Source organism: Mus caroli, unplaced genomic scaffold, assembly GCF_978045245.1.
Source record: "Mus caroli unplaced genomic scaffold, Mus_caroli_1 scaffold_16, whole genome shotgun sequence".
NCBI lineage: Eukaryota > Metazoa > Chordata > Mammalia > Rodentia > Muridae > Mus > Mus caroli.
The window spans coordinates 61,470,993-61,483,422 of record NW_028227271.1 but is presented as its reverse complement, the minus strand read 5'-3'; the positions used below and the strand labels follow the sequence as shown (position 1 = coordinate 61,483,422).

At 37.9% G+C, this 12,430-nt stretch overlaps 1 protein-coding gene across 4 annotated transcripts in view; it reads right to left on the bottom strand.

The window, feature by feature from the left end:
- The window catches only part of Rspo2 (R-spondin 2), a 152,512-nt gene continuing 140,082 nt past the window's right edge, over window positions 1–12,430 (bottom strand). For all 4 annotated transcript variants that reach the window (XM_021184053.3, XM_029469447.2, XM_029469448.2 and 1 more), the window contains one exon: window positions 1–1,866. In XM_021184053.3, the coding sequence (XP_021039712.1) occupies window positions 1,751–1,866 (116 nt within the window). In that variant the 3' untranslated portion in view covers window positions 1–1,750. The remainder of the gene's footprint in view (window positions 1,867–12,430) is intronic.

The following is a 12,430-nucleotide window of genomic DNA, read 5'->3' as shown; positions in this document are numbered from 1 at the left end:
GTTTTTAATGCACAAAAACAACAGTCAAGAAACATAACAAGCATTGACTTATTAACAATGAAGTATGATATTAAGGAGACCCCCTACCCTCTTAGTAAATAGGAACAGAGCATAAATGGACATGTAGAGAGGTGAACACTTTAGGATTAATTTCAAGCCCTAAAGTTGAATACAACATTCATATATGGCTTATCTTGCATCACTATTTTCACAATGAAGCCTAAAACATCTACAACATATCAGCAAGATGTTTCTGAATCAACATAAATGCGAAAGAGGTAGTTTTGCCAATGCAAGGCAAGGAAAGGCTTTGCCTTGCTTTGGATGTTTCCTCAAAACTATATAACTTATTTTGTTCTAACTTTCTCCTGGATCAGCCAGGGAAATAATGCAATTAGAACCTGCCAATTCATAATCTAAGGACAAACTGACCTAAGGGGACAAAGATGTTTTTGAAACCATGGCCTTGTGTGCGTCAACTAGAAAGCTTCCATCATGCTTCTGCTCTAATATAGTTGATTCCAATTCAACAGGGAAATGTAAGATGTGGCTCTCACTTGGGCAAAGCCATTCTATTTTCTCTCTCATTATCTTAGTGACAACAGCTTTCCCAGTAATTCAAGAACATTGCCAAGTGACCTATCATTCAAAGTCATGGGTTATTTTGAGTTTGAAAAAAATGTAATTGGAAACTGTATAATAAATACAAGTAACTACACACAAATCTTGTTTTCAGCTATATTTCATAAGTCATTAATTTTGGGATTCAAAAGAAATTTGGCTTCTGATGGCAAGATGCCGCATGCTGCTTTCTCTCTGTGTGTATGGTGACATGAACTGGGGAAGTTCTATCAGCACTGATCCTCTGACATTAGTCATTTGACTCTATATACAAAACTAGCTTATCCTATACTTACGATTAGAATCAAGCCCACCCCACCCCAGCCAAAAATGATAGGAACAAAAGAAAACAAGAGGCAACAAAACACTTGTTAATTTCCAAAACTAGAACAGCCATGTACCAGACCATGGTTAAGAACCACTAGAAACAAAGTGACATCTTATCAGGTATAACTTGTTACACACAGAAAGTATAAATATACAGTAATGAGCTTTGAATGTAGCGCAGCAGAATCTGTACATGTTAGCACTAAGATGAAATGTAGCAGGAATTTCCACAGAATACCCCTAGCTAGAAGGCAGTCTCATTGTAGGACCGTTTGAAGGTCACTGATGCTGAGAATGCCATGAGGTGACACTAAACATTTTTCCATGCACATTTGTCTTTGACGATGCACAGTGTGAGAAATAAAAGTCACAAGTGAACAGTGCTTGCTTGCTTGCTTGCTTGCTTAGCATTGTCATCCATCAAAATAGGCACAGGTGCATTCTCCAGTGGTGAGCTACAGCCTTGTGCCTCCTGTGGGTCCACCGTGCCAGGGACAGGTTCTTATGACACACTGTGCTCATCACAAGAGTACAGATGCATCAGCTCCTACTGATTCAGCTCAACAAGCTCCTGCCATCACAGGCCCCAGATTCTAATCAAAGCATAAATAACGCTGAGTCCATGCTTGGGCACCTCCCTTTGCAGCATTACTGAAAATGGATACTGGTCAGAGGATCAGGAATGCTGTCCACCAGTGTGGACTGGAGAGTAGCTTTGTGCACTTTTGCAAAACAACCACAACAACAACAACAAAAAAAACAAAACAGAAAACCTCAAAATGACCCAGCTATTTCTTGTATTTTATTGGTTCACTCTGTCTGTAGCAAGGAAGACGCTGTGCTGCTCTTGGGCTCTCTCAATCAGCTTCCGCCTCTTCTTCTTGTTTCTCTTCTCTTTTGCCTTTGGTGTTCTCTGTCCTAGGATGGATGGAGAAAGAGGGAAAATAGAGGATGTCAGAAAAGTTTCTTTTCTTAAAAAAAAAAAAATTAAGAATTTTGTACAAAGCCCATCTGGAAAACATCACCTATAGAAAAGGCAGCCTCAAAGGGAAAATTGTTCACATTAATTTTGATGAAATAATAATAATTTCCTAAATTGGATATGTTGTCTAGAACAGAGACAGATATTCTTTTTACAGGGAACTGGCATATTTAAAAACTTCCCTGAGGCCAGATCAGTCTTTCAAATATAAGCCTGGCACAAAAAAATCATTTATACTCTCTTACTTTTAACAATGCTACCTTTTACCAGCCAACTTTGCATCTTTCTGCTGCTCCACATGTCTGTTGGTCAAAAGAAAATAAGCTTCTCTCTACAGTAAATATACCAGAAGTTTCAAACTCCCTTCTTCAGGGGAATGGGCTCTTGCTTTTAACACCATTCCCACCAGGTTCTCTACAGACTAATGAATGAAACAATTAACTGTGTGCGCTGATTTTTTTTTCCATTTTTCTATAAAAACTGAAACTCATGAGGGATCATGTATCATGTGTTTCATTGGTTCTCATCTAATTGCCTAGGCTCATCATTCCTGTTAACACTAAGAAGAAGGCTTGGTTGTTCTAACAAATGAGTGATAGTCTTCTTCTTTATGTATAAATATAAAGTTTATTTAGCATAGTGTTTAAGAAAATAAGTTCACATCATTTCAGAAAACAAATAAAACACTTAAATTGTCCAGGCATAGCTCCCAGTACAGTACAACATACAGACTTTAGATCTCTTTGGATGGGTAATTAAGCACAGAAATGCTCCAGGCCATGCTGTGTGCTATCACCTAACAGTGCAGTAGATGCTCTGTTCCCCACCCCCTGTCATACACTCTGTGTAGAGTTTCTCTTCAGGTAAGGCACAGTAAAACTATATTGAGTATACAACTGATTTCCTCTGAACATACAATAATACAACAAAATGATTCACTTTTTTCAAGAAACCCTGAAAGCCCAAAGAGTCACATGTGATATAATTTGGATTAATAAAACATATGGTGGTAACATTTAATTAAATTGAAATGTCTCGATTAGACAAAAAATAACCATTAAGTTCTATCATCCAAGTTTTAGGAAGACTTTGAAACTGCTCTTGTAAAACATAATTACTTTCCCCACAGGTTTCCTGAATTATATTTATAAGATGATCTGTCAAAAACATTTGAGAAAAAAAGATTCGAGTTTATGCACTAATGTTCACATACTGAGGATGTAGCTCAGTATTCCAATAATTCCAGCTTTAACATGCAGAATAACAAGGGTACATACACAGAGTTATGGTCAGGGTGCATTCAACTATAGATATTTTTAAAAGACCTATGGTGATATTCTTCTATTTCCCTTCTTTTCTTTAGCCACTAAAATGCCTGGACCACAAATAAATACTTGGGGTTTTCCTCCATCATAGACTATTGCATACAATTTCTCCTCTGCCTCTGCCATCTTTTATTTCTTCTATCTCCTGTTTGTGATCTGTATTCCACTTCAGAAGGAATTAACATTTCTTCATGTACGTGTATATACAAGATTATGGAAAAAGGGAACAAGAAACAGGAGGCACTTGGGTTTGGTTATTTTATATTACAAACATACAGGCACATGACAAGTTTAAAAGAAAGGGGGCTTCAGAAATGTCCCATTTTACAGAAAGTCGTTACAACATACCCTTAGCACAGAAAAACCACTCTAGAAAATATTCTGGTTGTCAACTACCCTTCTCTACCTTCTGTGCTCCCAATGTTATACAACACACATGTTCTACCCCTGTAGGGTTCAGCCATCAGTTACCAAAGCAACCTGCATGGAAGTGACAACAACATGGAGCTTATCATCCAATTGATGCACTTCAGTCTCCCTATACATATGAAATTCAGTTCTCTAGCCCTTTACATTACAACCTCGAAATGGAGAACACACACACGAGATACCTTGGTGGTTAAGAGAACTTCCCACACTTGAAGAAGCCCTCAGTTCAGTTCCAATGGTGGTTCAAAACAATCTGAACATAATCAATTTCCAAGGGATCCGCATCTTTTCTGACCTTCACAGGCACCGTGTAACCACATGATAGGTATACAAACAAGAAAACACCGATGCTCATAAAATAAATCTTTAAAAATTAAAATAAGCAGGAGATGAAGGAGGTATATCTCTTAGAAATCCAAAGCAAAGCCTTCAGTTTCCTAAGTGAAAGGAAGTATTTCCTATTCGCTCACTTTCTGATTAGATGGTCACTGTTAGTGTTGAGGAAGGGAGATAGTCTTATGCCTCAAGGCCCCAGCAAAGTGACAGGAATACAGTCAACATTCAACAAATAGTGCCTGAGTAAAAACAAACATCACAAAGAAGATGATAAACTTATTTTAATAGACTCTACATTAAAATAATGAGAACATGATCATACCCCCATATTAAATTATAAAGGTCCTTGAAGTTAACTTCTGGTTCTCATTAAATTTTGGCATTAAATGTTATAATGGCATTCTGCCATCTTTAAACATAGTTAATCCTACCCAATGAAACCCTAGTCCAAGCCTTCATTAATCCAAACAGCTGTGAAGTTATAACTGTGTAGGTCCATTATCTCTAATGATGACACGCCTGATGAGCACAAAGAAGTACTTAAGAGAAAACAGCATGTTTAAAGAGAAGTGTCAGTTACAAAGTTTTACAAAGATTTCTCAGTTCTACACATTCTCTAACTAAACACATATCCTAAGTTAGCAACAATCATTGGTGACTATAGGTTTAAAATCATTCAGTTTACAAGGAGAACTCAAGAGGGAGACCCATGGATTTCCCTGGGAATGGAGAAACAGAATAGACATTAACCCTGGCCAGTGGTGAGGGTGGGGGATGGGAACAAGAGAGATCAGGTTGGGGAGGACAGAAGGACAGAAGGACAGTATACTGAGAGAAACAACTGGAACTGAGAGCAGCTTGCACATTCCTAGTATAATGGAAACTCCCTAGAATCTACATGGATGACCCTAGCTAACACCCCAAGCAATCGAGGATATAAAGCCTTCACTGGCTATTCTGTAATCAGGCAAAGTTTCCAGGACTAGGACACCAACTCAGAAACAAAACTTTCAAACTATAATTTGTCTGTCAACAAGATATTCTGGGGTAAAGGTGGCACAGAAACCATTAGAGCAGCCAACAAATGACTTGTCTAGATTGAGACCCACACCATGAAAAGGAGCCTACCCATGACATTGCTTGGAAGACGAGAAACCAGAGATCTAGAATAGAACCAAACACTACTACTACTACTACGAGAGAGAGAGAGAGAGAGAGAGAGAGAGAGAGAGAGAGAGAGAGAGAGAGACAGAGACAGAGACAGAGACAGAGACACACAGAGACACACAGAGACAGAGACACAGAAAGAGAGAGAGGAGAGACAGACACATACACACACACACACAGAGAGAGAGAGAGAGAGAGAGAGAGAGAGAGAGAGAGAGAGAGAGAGTCAGTAAAACAATTCCTAATAATATTCTGTTTATACTCATAGATAGGAGCCTAACAAAACTATCATCAGAGAGACTTCATCTAGCAACTGGTGGAAACAGATGCAGAGACCCACAGTCAAACATTAGGCAGAGCTCAGGAATTCTGCAGAAGTAGTAAAGGAAGAATTGTAGGAGCCAGAGGGGTCAAGCACACCACAAGAAATCCTACAGATTCAAGTAACTTGAGACCATTACAGGCTTACAAAGTCTGAATCAGCAACCAGGGAGCCTGTATGGGCCCGACCTAGGCACATTGCATATATATTACAGTTGTGTAGCTTGGTCTTCTTACAGGACTCCTAACCGTGGGAATGATGGTTGCCTCTTACTCTTTGCCTGCTTTTGGGGCTCTTTTCCTCCTACTGTGTTGTCTCATCCAGCCTTAATATGAGAAGTGCCTAGTCTTATTGCAATTTGATATGTCAAACTTGTTTGCTATCCATTGGGAGCTTCTCTTTTCTGAAGAGAAACGGAGGACGTGTGGATGGTGGGGGGTTGGGAGTAGAGAAGAGAAAGGAGCATTGGAGAAAGGAGAATGTACTGAATACATAAAATACTTATTAGGTTTATTATTCCTTTATCTAAATCTTGGCATTTCTTTTGAAAAAAAAAGTAAATTGAAATTAAGTGGATGGAAAATTAAGCTAAAACTTATTTTACTAGACTGAAAATGTCAAAAAGAGCTCCTGGCATTCACAATTTCAAAATCTTCATGTGGAAAAGGTCACTAATATAAAATAAACTAGATGGGGATGGAGAGTTGGCTCAGTGGTAAAGGAGACTTGCTGCACATGCAGAGGACCTGGGTTCAGTTCCCGTCGTGGTTTACAACCATCCATGACTTGATTTCTAAGAGATCTGAGCTTGTGTTATGAATGCAGTGAGCCTCTATGGGAAACACTTACTATTTTCACTAAGCCCTGATCTGTGCACAGCGACTCATACTTTTAAGGCAGCTAAATTTTTGTCAGTTATCTAATAATTATTCCAATGAAATCATCCACATCAGAGGGTCTTTGGCTTTGTAATATGACTGCGACATTTACGTGAAACACTTCATATTGTGGGCTTATTCAGTGATGCTTCTTAAAACTATGAGAAATTCTTTCATGGTTAGTTTTTGGTGACAAGGTCTAACTAACAATAATTTGGGGACCCAATGATAACCATAATGGTTTTCTTCTGAAAACTCTTGGTTGGTTGGTTTTGATTGGGGACAGTACCATTTCTGATATTAAATATATTGCAAATACCAAAGAATTAAGATAGTAAGCCAAAATCTGACCACAAACAGGAGTGAATTAAGTGAAAATATTTTGTGGTCCACAGTAGATTGTACTGACTTAATGCTCAACTTAAAATAATAAAACAATATTAAAAAATTATAGAAAGAATTCTACATACATTTTCTTCCAAATTTCAGACATTAGAAAATTAGGTTAAAACTGAGAAATATATCTGACCTTGCTCTTATCTGTTTGGTAATCTTTATTGGACATATTGGATAATATTTATATATGCTAGTTTTTATTCCTAAATTTCTTTAACTATATCTAGATATATTGATATATATATATATGTGGAGACTGAAGAAATTAAAAGTTGGAGAATGACTTCTGGACTTTGTATTATTGTACATTCTCAACATATTATGCATATTCAAAGGCATGCATATGTGTTACCCTAAGAGAAATCTAACAGATTTTGCTTTCTTACTCTTTAGTTTAAAAGGGAAGATATTGTGATTGACATATGTGGCAAGACATTGTGAGTATTCTTCTACATTTATGGTCCTTGTTAACCAAAAGGTTATATGACATATTACATGAGAAAGTCATGTTGCTAAGTTTTAAGGAAGATAAAATTATCAAAATGACAAAACTAGAAAGGCTTTATCAAAGCCACATGGTAAAGCAACATAATCTTGTTGACTTACACACATATGGAAATGGTACAAAAGGGTATCTTATCCATTCTTCTACAGTGAAAGGTGGGGAAATCCTGAGGAAATATTCCTAAGACTCCACTGTAGATTGCTACTATTACATTCACAATACGGTATGCTATTTTGAAACAAAATAGCAGGCAGGCTCTGAAAACAATGAATCTTTTGAATTCACTCTTTGATTTCTTTTACAAACTCTCAAATCCTACAATTTTCTTTTCATTTGACTTCAGAGTGTCTTTGCATCATTGCAGTATTGGTCTGTATGCTTCCATCAGTATGGCACAGAGGCTATCTAGGGTCTCCACACTGCCTATTGTTTGTCCTAAGAAAGACTTTGCAAGAGTAAAGGTAATAGAAGCAAGCTGAACCAACAAAACAGTGGCTGTGATTATAAATAGAAAAGGTTCTTTGCCACATATACTCCTAAACATATAGATGGAAATGAGAAAGAGCCACACATGACAAGTATAAAACTGTAGAATCAAGTATAATTACTGTTGTAGCCAAAACTATAACAAAAATAATCACCTATGTCCAAGATGCAAAATTTTCAGTTTGTGCTATACCAGAATTCTGTGAATTCATAAAATCTTTCAAGCAGCTAACACTAAATGATGTAGGGTCACTTTCACACCTGTCCTATCAAACTCTACCATCTCTCACAAGGCAATCTTTCATAAATTCATTCTTTTTAATAGCTGAGTAGTATTCCATTGTGTAAATGTACCACATTTTCTGTAATGATTTCTCTGTTGAGGGGCATCTGGGTTCTTTCCAGCTTCTGGCTATTATAAATAAGGCTGCTATGAACATAGTGGAGCATGTGTCCTTCTTACCATTTGTGGTACATTTGCACAATGGAGTACTACTCAGCTATTAAAAAGAATGAATTTATGAAATTCCTAGACAAATGGATGGACCCAGAGGGCATCATCCTGAGTAAGGTAACCCAATCACAAAGGATATCACACAATATGTACTCAGTGATAAGTGGAGATTAGCCCAGAAATTTAGGATACCCAAGATATAAGATACAATTTGCTAAACGCATGAAACTCAAGAATGAAGACCAAAGTGTGGACACTTTGCCCCTTCTTAGAATTGTGAACAAAACACCCATGGAAGGAGTTACAGAGACACAGTTTGGAGCTGAGATGAAAGGATGGACCATCTAGAGACGGCTATATCTGGGGATCCATCCCATAATCAGCTTCCAAACACTGACACCATTGCATACACTAGCAAGATTTTGCTGAAAGGACCCAAATATAGCTGTCTCTTGTGAGGCTATGCCGGGGCCTGGCAAACACAGAAGTGGATGCTCACAGTCAGCTCTTGGATGGATCACAGGGCTCCCAATGGAGGAGCTAGAGAAAGTACCCAAGGAGCTAAAGGGATCTGCAATCCTATAGGTGGAACAACAATATGAACTAACTAGTACCCCCTCCCGCCCCCACCAGAGCTTGTGTCTCTAGCTGCATATGAATCAGAAGATGGCCTAGTCCGCCATCCGTGGAAAGAGAGGCCCATTGGTCGTGCAACCTTTATCTGCCTCAGTACAGGGGAACGCCAGGGCCAAGAAGTGGGACTGGGTGGGTGGGGGAGTGGGTAGGGGAGCGTGTGGGAGACTTTTGGGATAGCACTGGAAATGTAAATGAAATAAATACCCAATGATAAAAAGAACATTAAAAAAATTTAACAAGCCACCTATTAAGAGTTTATTTGCCATATCAATTTAAAAGTGTAGACCAAAAACTTCCAAGTACTCACTTAGTCACTTCGAAATTTACAAAAGAACAAATGCTTTTAAAACTTGTGCAACATACATTGGAAAAAAAGAAAGCATCTTCAATAAATGGTGCTGGTCTACCTAGTGGTCTGTGTGTAGGAGAATGAAAATTGGTCAAGTTCAAGTGGATCAAAGACATCAACATAAACCCAGATACTCTGACTCTAATCTAAGAGAAAGTAGGAAAGTGCCTCAAACTCATTGGCATGGGGGAAGGAAATAATCACAGGAGATTGAGGGAGAGAGGGACATGGGTGGGCGAGGGGGGAGGGGAACAGGATCAGTTGTGGGGGCAGGAAAGAAGCCCAGAGGGCCAAGAGAAAGGAGATAAACAGCACCTGAGGTGGGTATGGGAGGACCCTCTAGAAAGTAACAGAGACCCAGGAAATAAGAGACTCTATGGACTCAATAGGGGTGACCTTAGCCAAAATGCCGAACATTGGCGAGAGGGAACTTGAAGAGTCCACATCAGGAGATAAAATGCAGGGACAGCATTACTAATCCACAGTCAAAATTTCTGACCCAGAACTGTTCCTGTCTAAAAGAATTGCAGGGACAAAAATGGAGAAGAGACTTAAGGAACAGTGGTCCAATACCCGGCCTAACTTGGGATCTATCTCATGGGAGGGCACCCAGGTGTAACACTGATGCTATGCAGTGCTTACAGATGGGAGCCTGGCATGGCTGTCCTCTGAGAGGCTCTACCATTAGCTAACTGAAGCACAAGCAGATACTTAAACCTAACCATTGAATTGAAGTCGGGGGCCCCTATGATTGAATTAGGAGAAACACTGAAGATGCTGAAGGGTAGAGAGGACTCATAGCAGTCTCAACTTACCCAGACCCCAGGAAGTGCCCAGAAACTGAGCCACTAACAAGGAGCATACAGGGGCAGGTCTGAGGTCCCCAGCACCAATATAGCAGAGGTCTTCCTGGTCAGGCCTCAGTGGGAGAAGATGCACTTAATCCTTGAGAGACTTGAGGCCCCAGTGAAGGGGGAGGTATAGTCAGGGGTGAGAGCACCCTCTTGGAAGCAAGGGGAGGAGGAATGGGATGAGGAACTGTAGGAGGGGGACCAAGAGGGGAGCAACAACTGGATTGGAAATAAATAAAATGATAACAATAATAATAATAATAATAATAATAACTTGTACATATAACAGTAACAACACGAGAGGAAGTGAAGGGTATCACAGGACTGGTTATAAGAAGATTGGAGGAAGGGAAAAGGACAAAGTGATACAATTATATCTTAATTATGAAGCACCAAAAAGACAAGATTACAAAAGAAAATGTCTACAGCATAACATGGTTAAACACTAAGTATATAAAAACAAAAAGCATACAGATACCTTCAAGAGAAGGAAAAAACAGATTATCACATACAAAGGAAAACCTATCAGAATAGCAGCTGGTTTCTCAATGGGAATTTTAGAAGCCAGAAGAACCTAGAAAAATTCATTTCAAGTCCTAAAATGTCATCGTGACCAATCTAAATTAATATGCAACAAAACTATGATACTAAAAGCCTGGAGGAAGAGGAGGAGGAAGAGAAGGGGGAAGAGGAAGAGGAGGAATAATAATAATAATAATAATAATAATAATAATAATCCTGGAACTAGAAAACACAAGAAAAGCTGTTGATCATACTGAAGTCAAATACAAATGTATATAGTTCGAAGTATCTATGTTTAAAATCAGAAAGAACACATATAAATAACTTAATAAAGCAACTTAAAATTTGGAAAAATAAGAACAAACCAAATCTAAAACCAGCTGGCAGCAAAAAATAATAAAAATCAAAGCAGAAACCAATTAAATAGAAAGAAAAATATAAAGACTCAACAAATCTTAAAGCTGCTTCTTTGAAAAATTATGATCAATATTGATGGACACTTAGTCCAACTAACTAAAGGAAAGAGAGGACTCAAATTAACAAAATCATAAATGAATAGGGAAGCTTCACAACAAACCCAAAGAAATTCAGAATATTATAAGAGAATTCTTTAAAAACCTGTATTTCATTAAGTTGGAAAGGACATGGATAAATTTATAGATGCAGTCAAACCACCAAAATTAAATCAAGAAAAGAACAACATCCTAAACAGACCTATAACACATGAGGACATTGAAATAGTAATACAAATTTTCCTATGAATTAAGTCCAAGGCCAGATGGATTCCCAGCAGAATTCTACTACACTTTCAAGAGAATACACAGCATATTCTCCCTAAATTATTCAAAAAAACAGAAACAGGAGGAACACTTCCAAACACCTTAAATGAAGCCAATCTCACTCTAATGTGAAAGCCAGGTAAAGATGGATGGATGGATGGATGGATGGATGGATGGATGGATGGATGGATGAAAGGAAGGAAGGAAGGAAGGAAGGAGGGAGGGAGGGAGGGAGGGAGGGAGGGAGGGAGGGAGGGAGGGAAAGAAAGAAAGAAAGAAAGAAAGAAAGAAAGAAAGAAAGAAAGAAAGAAAGAAAGAAAACTACAAGCAAATTTCACTGCTGAACATCGATTTAAAAACCACTCAATCAAATAATTTTAACAAAATGCAGATATACAATAAAATAGATTACCCACTATATCCAAGTTAGATTTACTCTTGAAGTGTTTCATATACTCAAATCAATAAATGTAATAAATTACCCACATGGATTTAAATACAAAAGATCAAATCCATAGTTGGAAAAAAAAAAGCCTTTGCAAAAATCATGATAAAAGTCTCAAGAGAGTATAGAATTAGAAGAAATATACTACAACTTAATAAAGGTTGCATCTGAGAAATCCAAAGTTAAGAGCACCCTCAATAGGGAAAAAACGCTACCAACAATAGCAAAACTAGAAGCAATCTTACAAGAGTCAGGAATGAAACAGTCCATGATCCCCACTACTTTTCAACCTCATGCTTGCAGTACTACCTGGATCAATAAGGCAAGAGAAGAAAAGAACCAAATAAGAAAAGAAGCTAAACTATTCCTCTTTGCAGATGACATAATATTATACATTGGAGATCTCAGAAATTCTAGTAGTAAACTTCTAGACACTGTCAACAAACTAAAATATATAGCAGAATAATGGAGTCAAATCACACAAATCAATAACACAAACCAACCACAAACATAAAGATATCATGGCTATATTTCTATACACAATAGCCTCAAAGAAAACAAAATACCTAAGAATAAGCCTAACTAAGGCAGAGAAAGGACTTTACCATGAAAATATCAAA